This window comes from Sturnira hondurensis, unplaced genomic scaffold (assembly GCF_014824575.4).
Source record: "Sturnira hondurensis isolate 20B ecotype Veracruz unplaced genomic scaffold, ASM1482457v3 Scaffold0001872, whole genome shotgun sequence".
NCBI classification, from domain to species: Eukaryota; Metazoa; Chordata; class Mammalia; order Chiroptera; family Phyllostomidae; genus Sturnira; species Sturnira hondurensis.
The window spans coordinates 27,336,307-27,351,556 of NW_028074503.1; the positions used below are offsets into that span (position 1 = coordinate 27,336,307).

Here is a 15,250-nt window from a genome sequence, read left to right on the forward strand (position 1 = left end):
GATACATAGGTAGGCATCTGTATTACCACTCTTTGTTTCTTTTTGTTACATACATTTTTTGATGAATGTCTGGAAATATCTTACAGTGTTAACAAATGTAGTCATTCTTCTACTTCCCCCAACTCATGCCACTATGTCAAAATGGGCTGCCTGACTCAATCTCGAGAGGGTGGTCTTAGGGGGTAGTTGTAACAATGTCCACAAAGGCTCTATGCTTCATTTCTTTATTTTTTTATTTTTATTTATTTTATTTTTTTTCATTATGTAGTCATTTTATTTTTATTTTTTTATTTTTTAATTTTAATTTTTCTTTAGTTCTTGTTCAAATACAGTTTTCTGTCTTATATTCCCAGCCCTGCCCCACCCCATGTTCCCCACCTCCCTCCCATTTCCACCCTCCACCTTAGTTATTGTCCATGTGTCCTTTATACTTGTTCATGTGAGTCCATCCCCTTTTCCCCTATGATTCTCTCCCCTCTCCCTTCTGGACCCTGTCAGCCCATTCCGTATTTGAGTGTCATTGGTCATATTTTGCTTGCTGGTTTGTTTTGTTGTTTAGATTCTTGTTAAAGGTGAGATCATATGGTATTTGTCTTTACTGCCTGGCTTATTTCGCTCAGCATAATGCTTTCCAGGTCCATCCATGATGTTGCAAAGGGTAGGAGCTCCTTCTTCCTTTCTGCAGCATAGAATTCCACTGTATAAATGTACCATAGCTTTTTGATCCAGTCATTTACCGATGGGCATCTAGGCTGCTTCCAACTCTTGGCTATCGTAAATTGTGCTGCTATGGACATCAGGGTGCATAGGTTCTTTTGGATTGGTGCTTCAGGGTTCTTAGGATATACTCCTAATAGTGGAATTGCTGGGTCATTTCAATGCAGATTTACTCTCCATTTTCTGCTGCTCAAGACAAAGCAACAGAAGTACTGAAGTATAGCCATCTACGAGGACACAGGATTGAATGGTTTTGTTAAGTTGGCTGAAATGAGAACTTGGAAACCTTCATTGTAATGAAACATTTTTGTAGAGTACGTAGATAGAATCCTCCGACTAGAAAAGTGACGCCCAATACTTGGGTGTACTAATTAACTCATGTTCTCCAAGTCTGTTGGGCGTCACGTACTCACAAACAAGTGATCTTTAGTAATTATTATAAACTAGTTCTCTACAGACGCTTGTAAACCCAACCAGTAATTTACCCATTAGTCACCCAGTATTGATTAAGTTCTTATAAACTGTGCTGTTGAATACTAATCACTCAGGAAATACACTTTAAAAACTGGCCTGGTCCCTGCTGTCTTAGGAACTGCCATTATGTACTTAAGAACAAAAGGTTGCACCTAGTGCCCCAGTAGAGCTCACCTGGGACAATAATATATGCAAATAGACAATGATAGTTGCAGGATTAAAAGAAAGAAATGCACAAGGTAATTAAAGGGGGGACCTGTTTTCAGAAAAAGGCGTTGTCAGAAGCAAGGACATGCGTCATGTGCCAATTGTCCACATTAGTTGGTGAGAGTTAGGAAATGACTGTGGATGATAGACAGTGGGGTATCACTGGATATCAACTAGATGTATAACCAAATATAATAACCAAATATTGTAACATATAACATATGTAGACCAATTTCCTAAAGTGCCAATAAAGCATAAAAGTTTGGATGCTCATGTCATATTTGTCAAAAAATGTCAAAAGTTGACATTTCTGGGATTTAAAATTGGCACCATGACTGCAACATATGGATTGACTTTTCATTTCAGAGATATTTACAACAGAACACAGAACCATAATCTCTTCAGTTCTGAGGATTCTGAACAGTCCCCTCTTCTTGTGCACGTGAGCATCTGTGCATTTTTCTGGGGAACTTACCAGGAGTGGAACTGATAGGTCATAGCATAGGAATGTCTTCAAGTTTACTAGGTAATGTCAAGTGTTTTCTCAGTGGTCTTACCAATTTACACTGCTTCCAGCAGTATATTTATTTGGGACTTCATTAATGAGTTACTTAATAAAGTTTCACAATTTTTCCAGTAAAAGTATTACATGTCTCGTGGTAGGTTTATTGCTGGATACTGGAAGATTTCCAGGAATATCTCTTTAAGTTTTAGTTTTCTGAATATTTGTTGTTGGCATATAAATATTGTTACTTTTGTATCCACTAGTCTGGCTAAACTGTGACTCATTCCAATAGTTGGCTTGTGGGTTCTCTGGATTTCTATGTTTATACTCATATGCAAATAGAAACAGTTTAGCATCTTCGTATTATTGACTTCTTATTTTACTGCCCTGGACAGGAAATTCAGTACAGCACTGGGGAGCAGGCATCAGCGTGGACATTCTGCGCTGTCCTCTTTCATTTTTACATCTCAACCCTTTCAACTGAGACTTCTTTCCCTTTGCTCTTTTGTGTTTCTTTTTGTAAGTGTCTGTTGATGGTGACTTCGGATAATCTCATTTGAACTTTTTACTGATACACATTTTTGCTGAGCATAGAATTCTAGCTCACCAGTAGTTGCCTTTTCAGTACACTGAAGACCATTTCCTCCGTCTTCTGATTTTTTCACTTTTGATTTGAGAGGTCATGTCTTTCTATTAAAATGTAATAGGCTATATTGAAAACAAGGTAGGAAGCCAGGTTCCTAATGCTAACTTTTTAAGGTACTTTCCCTCATTATTTGCTACTCAAATGTTTATACCATCACTGAGAAATTAGAATTATAGTTTGAAGGTCTCAAGTTATCCCACCATTACAAAAGAATGGGCTCAGATGCTGTCAGAATGACACTGGGTTAATGAGATAGAATTTGTTTTGGCCACAAGGGAAAAAAGACAGAGAAAGAAGGAAAGAAGGAAGGAAGTAGCCATTAACAGCGACTTAAACCATATTTATTATTTGCTTAATTAGTACAGAGGTTTCAAATTCAGTTACATAGCATTTCATGAAAACACCTATTACACACAAGAAGACAAATCTTCTCTTAGATGAGAACATGTGTAAGTTTATTGCTATTTTGGAAGTTCTCGTCACTAAGCACCCCCAATCAAAGTTGTTGGCCTATGGGAAATGTGTGACTAAGAAGAAGAAGTCATTGTTTCCCCTCTATTCTCTATTGCGTGCCACTCTGCCAAAGGGTCGGGTAGCAGTAGCTCTCAGCCGGATTGGAAACCCCGCCTCAATTGTGCATGCTGTGCCGTGTGCACTTGCCCTTGTGTGCACTTGCCCTTGTGAGAAGTGGAAAGGAACCAAGGACATTCTTTCCTTTCCAGTCCCTGATTGTTTAAAAGATTAGGAGTCTTTAGAAACAGTGACGATGATTACATGACCTAGATCAAGATATTCCGTGCTAAAAAGCAGGCAAGGTTTCCTGTGGATAATCCTCAATTTATACAATGAAGAGCTACTGAAGCATACTTACAGCTTATTTTTATTTTTTACTCTAGCTAAAGCTGTTGTAATGTTTTCCTCCTTGTTCAGTTCAATGTAGCTACTGACTTAAATAGTGCAGTAGATTTTAATCATCACTCATCTAAATTTATCACGATCCAGTAAGCTCAATATTGTCTTCTTTTTGGACAGTTTTGAACTTAGTCATCACTGTAATCCCCGTGCTTAGTCAGAGAACTCTGCAATATTTATAATTAAGGAGTGGCTTTGTGGGCTTTTTTCAGAAGCAAAAACTGAATTCCTAACCAGTTAGAAATCAAGTTTCTGGGATTTTAAATAAGTTTTGTGAAATAAAGAGGGCAAAGCGTTCGTGTCTGCTCAGAATCCTAGAGTCATTCTTACAGTTCAGATACTTTTCTACATGACATTTTTGAAGGGAGCAATTTTTTTCTGTTGATTTCTCCCCAACTAGCATAAATTTGTACTTCGGGGTTGAATACAGAAAGTTTTCTCAGGGAATAGGAGTCAATTAGTTTACATAATCCAGACTGAATAAATATACAGTATTTAACATAAATTCAGTATTTCCTAACCTCTAATCCACAGAGCGAGTGCAGACATCTTTAGAATTAAGTCCGGATACCAGCACCCTCCACAAATGGAGCACGCTATGGATAGAGAAGAAAACACAGCCGAGCTGGTGAGTAAATACTCTTTAATCTTTTCACATCCAATATTCTTGCTTTTGACTTAAAAAAATTACTTTATTGTTCAATTACAATTGTCTGCGTTTACCCCCCACCATTCCTCTTCCCCACCCCAGCCTTGCTTTTGACTTTTAACATTTAACCCTTCAACAAAATTAATTGCATTTTTTGATGTTTGCTCTTACAGGATGAGTAGAATCTGAGATTTCATTATCAGTAATCATAAGCTGTGAGAGAGTTATTTAGTGTGCCAAATAGTGCTTTCATGTCACTGGGGAATTTTGCATTAGACATTTGGCCTAAATTTTGACATTTATATCAGAAATCTATAATAAGGTACTGGTAGATGAAATTTGAGTAGATGATTTGAAATGTGTGTTTATAGCAAACATTAACAATATTATTTATATCTTTGCATATTTTGATTCAATGAAAATATTTATTCTCTTTGGCCTACTTGTATTTAAACTGGTAATTTGTGAAAAATGTCTTATGGCAGAGGAATTTATGCTTAAAATGTGTTATTCTAGTGATGTAAAAATTCTATTTCTTAGAACATATAAAGGGTCTCATTCACCATTCTAACAAGTCCCTTTATTTTACAAATGAGGCCATGAATACATTAGAAGTCCAACTAGCCAGCAGCAGAACCAGCACTTGAGAACTCAAACTTCTCATGTAGCAATCATTTCATTATAAGAAACTGCTTTTCAAAATCCCTGACAACTATGTTCCTAACAAAGAAAAATAAATTTTATAATTAACCTGAGGCTGTAAAGCCGAGTGAGAAGTCAAGCAAAATAAATAAGATAAAAAGATAGGATTTGACATTGGAATTGCTTTACAACCTGAAAGGTCTATTTTTTATCAGTTTGGCGATTCATTAACTATACCCCCAGAACATTGATTCATAGGTTGCCTCATGTGTCACAGAAGCTGGAAAATGTCATTGCTTTAATGTCATCTGTACATTGTTTTGTCTCCATTTCATAATACGGTAAATATGAATTATGGTTTGTTCCCATATACAGAAAACATTTATGCAATTTATTCCATTAAGTCCAATAATTAGTTAACTGTGTTAAAAAAAACACAAACAGTAAGACCCACTTCTAAGACTAAGAAAAGGAATAGTTAGAATTTTCCGTTTTTAGTAATCTGACAACAATCCCCCAAAACAAGGGACACAAGATATTTTTTTTTACAATTATTCTATGACTTTATTTTAGGACATTTAGAAAATGTAGAAAATTACAAAGAAAAATAGTCACCCATGATTCATCCCAAAGAAAATCACTGCTAATATTTTGCTTCGTTTACCCTCCCACCTCATCTAATGTAATTTTATTGTTTTAGTTGACTTATTTTACCATGTGAATCTTCTGTCAATTTACTTATTTACCTTCTTTTAAATTTTTTCATAAAGCTCTTAATTACAATTCAGGGAATTGAGAGTTTATGCTACTGAAAACTTTTATAAGAGAACATTTATTTAAGTTGTGTTTTTGTTCTTTAGTAAAGTTTCATGGTTTTCTTTGTATTAATCCTATGGCATTTTGCTTAACCACTTCACATGCATTATTACTACTGCAAATAGCAGTTCTAACACACACATATACACAAAGCAAGTTCTGTTACCTATAATTTTCATATTTTAACAACCAGCTCTATTTTAACTCACTAATAACTCAGTGAGTTATTATTTTTGTTAGACCACATGGGGTTTTGTTTCGACACAATCATATCATGTGCAAACAATGTTAGTTTTACCTTCACATTTCTATTATTGATACATATTGATGAGAACGTCTGAAAAATTACCTGATATTGGTGGTCAGAGACATTTGTCATCTCTGGCTGTAAAGGAAGGCACCTGATGTGTCGCCATCACCACGATCCTGGCCACTGGTTTGAAGTCAGAATTCCTTGTCGTAACTGGAAATTATTCTTTTATTTTTATTTCTTTGAGATTTGTATTGTTTGTCTGCTTGTGTCAGGGCCAAGTACCTAAATTTGTTAAATGATCCTTGGGCATCTACTGAAATGATCATTTATTTCTCTTTGCTGATCCTTTGATGGGAAAAATGCATTTTATAATTTAGATCATGAACCCATTTTTAGAGTTTCAGATTCTCCTAGAATTGGATAGTTGTTTATTTAATATATGGCAGAGTCACATACTTCTTTTTATATTTTATACATTTATGTTTCTGGATAACCTAAACTTTCTTTAGCCTTAAAAACCAGGGTTGTTTGTTTTAAATTCTTTCTCTGCAGTTACCCAGAAACCCCTACTGTTCCAACGAGGGACCACACTGTGGCTGTAGATCGCCTCATGTGACCTTCCAGCCACAATGGGTAGGGTTCGAAAACTGGGGTGGGGCAGGGGGCGGTAGGGGCATGGGGATCTTCAGTAGTCCTTCGGCACAATGAAAAAGTGGGCCAAGCAGGCCTATCCTCACGGCCCCTCTGCAGGGCTCTGCTCTCCTCCGACCCTTCACTTGCCACTCATCCATCCGTTGGCTAGTCTATACTTCTTCCCAGATGCCACCCCACGATCTCTGGGCAAAACCTAGAGCCCACGGCTCCCAGCCATTTATCACTGTTGTATTTTGTTCCTTTACAATCCCCTCCAGACCAGAGATTTTCTATTTTGATGTCTTTCCAAGCTCATGGAAAGTCCTTTTATTTATGTTTAACAGATGCAAATGTATTTAATACATAAATTTTCTAATTATAAACTCTCAATACATAATGTTAAAGCAGGAAATAATGATAAACAAAAAAATACTGGCAATTTTTCATTACCCAGAGATGACCAATCCAAATGTTTTGATATGTCTCTGCATTATTTTTCTGCCCATGAGGGCTAATAAAATACTTCAACTTATACTGCAATGTCAGTAGCCAGTAATAACCTAACAAAGATACCCCTGAGGCAGTCTACTTGCCTTTGCGATGACACCTTAGTCTGAAAGGGTAACTAGGAGGAGACATTATGTTCTCGTGGAATGTGGGCAAGGGGTGTGTATGTGGGGTGTGTGCCTGCTTGAGAGAGAGAGAGACAGAGTGAGGGGGGTTGGTACACTGTGCTTTAAATGACAGCATTTGAAGTAATGGGAAAGGCTGGCCTTATTCTAGTTGCAACCACTTCCCTGAGTTACCAGTATGTAATTTGCTGAAATATCTCCTTATGTTAAGCCTTTGCAGGTTGCAGCAAAACAGTGGTCGCTCTGGAAAACATTTCTGGTGTGTCTGCTGGCCTGTCTGATTGCTACGACCCTCGTTGTTCTGGTCATATATTTTGTTCACTTCAGCAAGCCCACCGTCATCATCCATGCAGATGGGAAGGCCGGTCACGTGGCCTGCACCTCTGGCTCTAGCCCATCTCCTGCCCCATGTCCTACCCTATGTCCTACCCCATCTCCTGCCCCATCTACCCTTCCTGGGTCTCAGAGCACCCTGCCTTCTACCCCTGTGACCAACCAAAGCTCTTCAACCATGGTGCCTCCATCTGCCATGAATACCACAATGCAACACGAAGTCATCATTGAAGATTCAGAAGGAAGTCCTTGAGCCCTCAGCCCTCCCCAAGCCAGGTCAACGCTCTTATGCTGAAGGAGGCACATCTGAGCTATTCTGTCCTCCCTGCCAAGAGATTCCAAAGCATTTGACTTCATGAGACCTTGCCCCTCTTGCTCAGTCATTGGCTGGATTCCCATATGGTGATGACTCAGTCTTGGGTCAGTGTTCAAGTGATCTTGACTGGCAGTGTTCAAATGATCAGAAAAGAAAAAGTTCGGACCCCGCTTGGCTGACTCATCTAGATGGGGTTCAGAGTTTTCTCTTCACTCCTTTTGTACAACTGACCTCATTTATCACCCATGAAGATTTTAGCTGCTGAAGAGGCTGCCACTTGGATCCTGCTCTACTTAAGCTGGTATTTGCCATTTGTTGTTGATTATTTTCCAATCTATTTTCAGCATTTGTATCCCAACTGAGAAAGAAAGAAGTGTGCAAACAAAGTGATTATTGCTTACTGATTATTAAATACCTATTGATTGTTACGTAAGTGTTCTTATTGGGAATTGAGAAAAGGGGGAGATCGGTGAGGACAGGAATAATCAAGGGGGATTTTAGAGAATGGCTCACAGTTGAAGAAGGGGGAAAATTTGGACTTGGGTAGAGATCATTAAAACAGAAAATGATGGGGCTGAGGGGACTTAATAGATTTAAAATGAAAAATACACTTAGAAACACTTTAAGTGTACAAGTGATGTATTTTCTATATCCATACCTTTTTCACTGATATTATCAATATTATTTTCCATATTTGATATGCTGCTTAATTTCTAAACCACTATAAACCACACTTATAAAATTTCAACATTTAAATTGTGTCATACTTTGTACTGTAAATTTGAGAGCACATGCTTACAATTTGCTATGAAACACAGACTCTTGTCCATTATTGCTTATATTCTAAGTGTTTGGTACTTAGTAAAAGCATAAACATTTCAATCTGGAAAAGACTTCAGAGTAAAGCAATCTGCTCATTCCACCCCCGTCCTCCAAACTCCACAAGGGTAGTAAGTGTGAATGAATTTTTTTCCAGTATAGTAGTAAATAAATTTATTTCTCTTATAATTTTGTTTTAATTGCTTAGGGAAAAAAAGATTCAATTCACTAGGTTAAAAATGTGCTTCCTTCCTTAGACAATTTAAATCTTGTGATTTAAAAGAAGAGCTTTTAATAAAAGATTAATTTATTGCTAATTTTTTTCTAAGTTTTGTATTCTAGAAGCCATTCCAAGTAACTAGATGTTTAATAAGAGCTGCTGTTTTCTTTCTTTACTCTTAGGAAACACAGAAGGCAGTGTGATAATACAGGAAGGATGATTTCTTCGTGTTTAAGGAGAACCTTCTCTTAGCAATGAAATTCCTACATTGAGTATTTGGCTGGAGGACATTGTAATTGATGTCATTAAGTTTCTGTGCTTTGTAGAGTAGAGATGTGAATCAGCTCACAGATTCTTTGATTGCTTTAGACATTCATGGTTTAATAAAATAGAAAAAATAGTAATACATGTTCTAACATTATTGTTTTAAAAATGTGTTCACTGTACTTAAGTGACGGTAATATATTTTACATCAGGAAGCTTCTCTATTTAAAATGTCTTCTACAAGCACTTTGGGGAGTCCATTGTTTTGCTCCTAAATTTCAAGTAATTCACGTGGGATTAAAATGTCAAGTTTCCAAATACGCTTTACCAAATAAATGTGTACTTCACTCCTTTGGATGCTTTATTAAAAAGGGAATCCAAAGAAGTGAATTTATCTATGCAAATAGAAGCTTCATGTATCTATACAGAAAATATGCTGTGATAGGTAGCCCGGCTCTGGGATGATGTTCACAGACATTTGGGGGACCCATTCAGAAGGCAGACTATTTAGGTCATTCACTTTGATTTTGTGTAATTTCCAAAGGTTTTTGAATTTTGGCAGCATCCTTGTAACACATGATCTGTGAATTTTCACCTGCTTAGTTCTTCAGTAACCTTCTCAGCTTCTTATTAAGATGCCCTGGGAATGATGGGCTCCGATGTCAGTGTCATGCCCAAGGCAAACATGTTTCCAGTTTGTCCCTTCTCCAGCTGACTCTTGTCATGATACCATGAGAGCATTTTCGAAGTTTGGTAGAAGTCTCTCTTTGTCCTTCAAAATGGTCCCTGCCATCAGTTTTGTTCTAAAATCAAATGCAACATTCATCATTTTTCCCCCACTGGGACTTTAATTTTTTTAAATTAGATTCTCTACTTACATTGACTTCATAGGAGGTTTCCTCCTCATATTTTTTATGATATTTGCCTTGAGGTACTTTATGGACATTTTAAATGAGTTTAAAATGAGTTTTAAAATGTCCATAAAGTACCTCAAGGCAAACACAAACAAAATAAACACGTGGTAGTAGATTAACAACAAAAAGGAAAAGGCATCACAGTTGTGTACAGGGGCAGGACAACACCAAGATGACAGCGTATGAGACGGCAGCCTCCCTAAACCACCTCCCCTCCCCCCCCCAGATCAATAGTTAGAAAGCTGCTCATGAACGAAGCAGTTCCGGGAGAGCTCTGGAGTCTGCTTAAGACACTTCAACAACACAGCAGAATACACACACGCAAACCCAGAGCAACTGCAAATGAAGAGAAGGAAGACCGCTTCCTTTTGTCTGAATCATCCCACCTCCCACACAAGCGTTGTTCAGCACCAAGAGGGATCGTCCCAGCTAGAAAAAATTCTGCTTGCCAGGAAAAGACCAACGGGGTGAGCAGCCAGCCTGCCCGGCCCTTCAGTGCCTCACACAATGACTCCCGCTTTGATTTTGCCCCACCCAGACTGGCAAAGCTGAGACATGCAGAGACGGCTAAGAACAGAAAGGCGGTGGCTACTAGTGGTGGCCCTGCAGCTGGAGTCATCCCTGTTCTACAGATACATCAGCAGCTTTTGCTACTGAAGAAGGAACCAGTGGCCAGCACAGCTGCAGAGGATCACCTACAGATTTCACCAGGTTTTGCTCCTCTGGAGTACTTGTGTTTGCTGACACCAGCTGTCACAGTCCCTCCCCACTCCCTTCCATCCCTACCCCCACTGGACCCTGGTAACTGCATGGGCAGCCAGCCCAAGCCACTGGGCTGCGGAGTGTGAGATACTGGCACAGACCCTCACAGCGGATGTCCATCACTGTGTACATGCATGGGAATAGCATCCCTGGCTGTGACCTTGTGCTCTGCAGGCCTAATGCCTGCCACAAGCCTGCACTATTGTGTTCGTACCTGGGGGAGATGGTATAGCCACAAGAGAGCAGGTGACAGCCAAGGGTCCACTGCTGCTTGTGAGCTCAGATCAAGACCTGTCTCTGTCACTGGCCTGCTCTGCTGTGCTTACCCTTAGCCAGCCATTCCAGCTGTGCCTTGAGGCCCCCAGCCCAACCTGTCATGAGCCTCCACTGCTGTGTATTTGTCGTGAAATACAGTGGCCTAAGTAGTGCACAGCACCCATCAAGACCCCCGCAGCTGTCCCTGTGCCTGCAGTTAGCCCTGGCCCCCACCATGGTGTGTGTATTGGTGAAAGGCCCCAGGTGCCACACAGGCACCTGAAGCTGGCCCTGCATCCAAGAGTGGTACACCACTATCACTGACCATGACTGTGACCTGCTGGGGTCCCTTGTCACTGGACCTGGAGGTGCTGCTGAAGACCCCCATAATCCTTGAAGCCATCACAGGCTCCTCACTATGCTGGTCAAGGACCACACAGCTGTCAATGTTGGGGACTCTGTATGTCCTCTTGGACCCACTGCCACACTTGTGCCCTCCACCACTAGACTGAGTCCTCTAGGTGCTGTGACATGCCCGCATCCCCACACAGGAGCACTCCCGTGCTGAAGTCAGTTTGCAAAGTCTGGAGGGGTGACTCCTTCTTCAAATGTGCAGACACCTACGTGAGGCTACACAGTCATGGAGAATCAGAGAAACATTAATCCACCAAAGGAACACAGTAAACTCCCAGCAGCTGGTGTAAAGTGAATGCATTTCCAGGAATTACCCAACAAAACAAATCTAGATAATTTTATGAAGATTCTCAGAGAGCTACAAATGAACACAGACAAACACTTTTAAAATATCAGGAAAACAATATATGAAAAGTTCAACAGAGTGACAGAAAGCATAAAATAAGAACCAAACAGAAATTTGGGGGCTGAAGACTTCAATGACTGAATTAAAGAATTCAGTAGAGAGCTTCAGTAATAGACTTGGCCAAGCAGAACAAAGAATTAGGAACCCTTAAGAGAGATTAATGATATTATCCAACAAGAAAAAAAAATGAAAGAAGAAAGAGTGAAAAAAATCTATGTAGTCTATGGGATACGTCAAAATGATCAGTTTAAAATTTCCTACAATTCCAGAAAGAGGAGAGAGGAAAAAGAGGGCAGAAAATTCATTTAAAGAAAGAATGGCTGAGAACTTCCCAAATCTGGAAGCTATTCAAGCATCAAAGTTCATGAAACTCACATTTCAGTAAAGAAACTCAAGTAAAAAGGATCCTCTCCAAGACACCCTAGAGTAAAACTGCCAAAAAAAGAATAAAGAGCCTTAGTCTTTTCATTTCAGCTTAAAGACTCAGCATTTCTGGTTAACGCAAGTCTAGTGGTGATGAATTAACTGGGGTTTTGATTGTCTGGGAAAGTCTTTATCTCTCCTTTTATGAGGTGAGAATTATGCTAATATCAAAGCCAGATAGGGACACTATAGGCAAATACAATCATAGGCCAATATCCTTAATTAATAAATGTGCAAAAACTCTCAAAAATATTAGCAAACCAAATTCAACAGCACATTAAAAAGATCATAAACCGTGGTTAAACTAAAAAATTTCTGAACAGCAAAGGAAACCATCAACAAAATGAAAATGCAATCTGAGAATGGGAGAAAATATTTGCAAATCAAATACCCGAGAAGGGGTTAATATCCAAAATAGATAAAGAACTCAAACAACAAGAAAAAAAACAGTCTGATGAAAACATAGGCAGAAGAACCGAATAAACATTTTTCTCAAAGAAGCTGTACACGTGGCCAACAGGTCCACGAGAGGTCCTCATCAGGGACATGCAAACCGAAACCACGAGGAGGCGTCACCTCACACTTGTAAGAATGGCTACGTTCAAAAAGAAAAGAGATACGTGTTGGTGAGCATGGGAAGAAGAGGAAACCCTTGTGCACTATTTGTGGAAACGTAAATCGGTGCAGCTGTTATGGAAAACTGCATACAGCAGCTGTCCCCAATCTTTTGGGCACTAGGGACCAGTTTCGTGGAAGACAGTTTTTCCATGGACAGGGGATGGCAGGAGGAGACAGGAGGCGGAGCTCAGGCAGTAATACACGTGAAGCTCTGCCTGCTCTCCTGCCCACCACTCGCCGCCTGCTGTGTGGCCCAGTTCTTTTTTTTAAGTACATTTTATTGATCACGCTATTACAGTTGTCCCATTTTTCTCCCCTTTATTTCCCTCCACCTGTACATTGACCGGTACCAGTCTGCAGCCTGGGGGGCAGGGATCCCAGTATAGAGAATCCTCAAGATTTTAGAAAGATGGCAGAGCAATCACACTTCTGGGTCTACATTGGAAAGAGACAGTAACAGAATCTGGAAGAAATATCTGCTTCCATGTTCATCGCAGTGCTAGTCACAATGCCAAGATATGGAAACAGCCCAAGTGTCTCTCAAAGATGAATGACTAAAGAAGACATTGTATACATACATGAACACACACATATCTGTCCACAAGGTGTCCAACCATGCAATATGAAAAATAGAGACATTTATTGAGAAAGACACAATACAAGGGACATTGTACATAGGACAATGATGCCGCAGTCCCCTCCAGAATAGGCACCTTGGGACCTCATACGGTTGTCCAAATCCCCATCAGCTATCTCAGTGTATTTTCCTGCGTCTCACTGATGGTCTGAAATCTCTTCCCTTTCAAAGGTGATTTTAGTTTTGGGAAAACCCAGAAGTCTCATGGTGCCAAACATGGGCTGAGTTAGGCCGGCTGGGTGATCTGATGTTTTGCAAAAAAACTCTAGATGAGACATGATGCATGAGTGGGCACATTGGTGTGATGAAGCTACCAATCACCAGTTGCTCATAGCTGCAGCCTTCTGAATCATCCGAAAAGTTCTGTGGAGGAACTTTCAAGCTTAATGCAAAAACTGATGCAGATTCGCTGTTCTACTGGCTCAATCATTTTGAATGTGAAGGCCACACAGTATACATGTTCACTCAACAGTGTCTACTGCCCCCACTGACTAGTACAGTGAAATCATCATTGTTCACACATGCAAATTTCAGTCCACTCTCCTTGGCTGCCAGGGTATGTCAGTGTTGCATGAACCATTTTTGTGATATTAACAATGGCTGGACTTTTTCCAGACAGATTTATATAATATGTATTATATATACACTATATTTATGTATGTATATACATACATACATACATAGTAGGGCAAAAGTAGGTTTACAGTTCTATGGAAAATAATACTGTAATTAATAAACAACGATATAACATTAAACTCTGTTTTGTGTACTCACAACTGTAAACCCACATCTGTGACATTCGTGACAACATGAATGGAATGTAAAGGCATTGTGCTAGGTGAAATAACCCAGACAGGCAGATACTCTATGATATCACTTATAGGTTAGAGGCAAAAAAGGCCAAAATTGTAATGACAGAATTGAGTAGTGGTTACCAAGAGCAGGGGGTGGGTGGGGAGAATGGGAAGCTGTTTGTCCAAGAGCATGAGTTATAAGATAACTAAGTTCTGGGGACATAATGTATAGCATGGTGATTATAGTTAACAATCAAACCACTGATTTTAACAATGCTGCATTATATACTTGGAAGTTGCTAAGAAGAGAGTAAATCTTAAATGTTCTCACTCAAAAAGGAAATGGCAGTTATGGGACCTGACAGACCTGTTAGCTAAGCTATGGTGGAAATCATTTTGCGACATCTAAGTGTATCAAATCAACACATTGTACACTTTAAACTTACATGATGTTTTATGCTAACTATATCTTAATAAAGCTGGAAAAATTAATGACATGAAATAATTGTGCACAACAACGAATGTTATGTTTTCCAGCAGCAGTCTGGATGCGTTTGCTCCATGTGTAGTTCGGTTTTTAAGTAACACTGTAAGCTCCTGTGCTTCTGTATCTGTTGTGTTTGTTTCTACATTTGCAGTTGCCCTGAAGGAAGACTTGGCACACCTTACAAATAAAACCAGAACCCCCAACTCATTAGCTACTACTTACTACACCAAGGACCACTCTATTAGTTAAGATAAATTCAGCTATGTGTGACAGATGTTCCTGAATTATAGTAAAGTTGTAGAACTTATTGAAGAATAATAAATAGAGAAGTTTCTCTCTCATACAGGGAAGAAACTGAAGGTAGTTGGTCCAGAGATGGAAAAAGTAATTTCATGGCCAAGAGACATCTAGATCCCTTTATCTCATTGCTTCGTGTACCAAGCATTTGGCTTCTATTTCACGGTTCGAAATGGCTGCATAAGCACCAGTCCTTTTGTCCACA

At 39.3% G+C, this 15,250-nt stretch overlaps 1 protein-coding gene across 1 annotated transcript; it reads left to right on the plus strand.

Moving 5' to 3' along the window:
- Positions 1-3,685: 3,685 nt before the first annotated feature.
- DYNAP (dynactin associated protein) lies at positions 3,686-9,166 on the plus strand. Its single transcript, XM_037034518.1, has 3 exons — positions 3,686-4,089; positions 6,374-6,454; positions 7,298-9,166. Exons 1-3 carry the CDS (start codon positions 4,048-4,050, stop codon positions 7,670-7,672), a joined length of 498 nt encoding a protein of 165 aa, XP_036890413.1. The 5' UTR covers positions 3,686-4,047; the 3' UTR covers positions 7,673-9,166.
- Positions 9,167-15,250: the final 6,084 nt, after the last annotated feature.

Coding starts and splice junctions, on each gene's coding strand:
- DYNAP (XM_037034518.1), top strand. CDS start 4,048: ATGGAGCACGCTATGGATAGAGAAGAAAACACAGCCGAGCTG. Junction 4,090..6,373: donor AAGAAAACACAGCCGAGCTG/GTGAGTAAATAC, acceptor CTTTCTCTGCAG/TTACCCAGAAACCCCTACTG. Junction 6,455..7,297: donor TGACCTTCCAGCCACAATGG/GTAGGGTTCGAA, acceptor CCTTATGTTAAG/CCTTTGCAGGTTGCAGCAAA.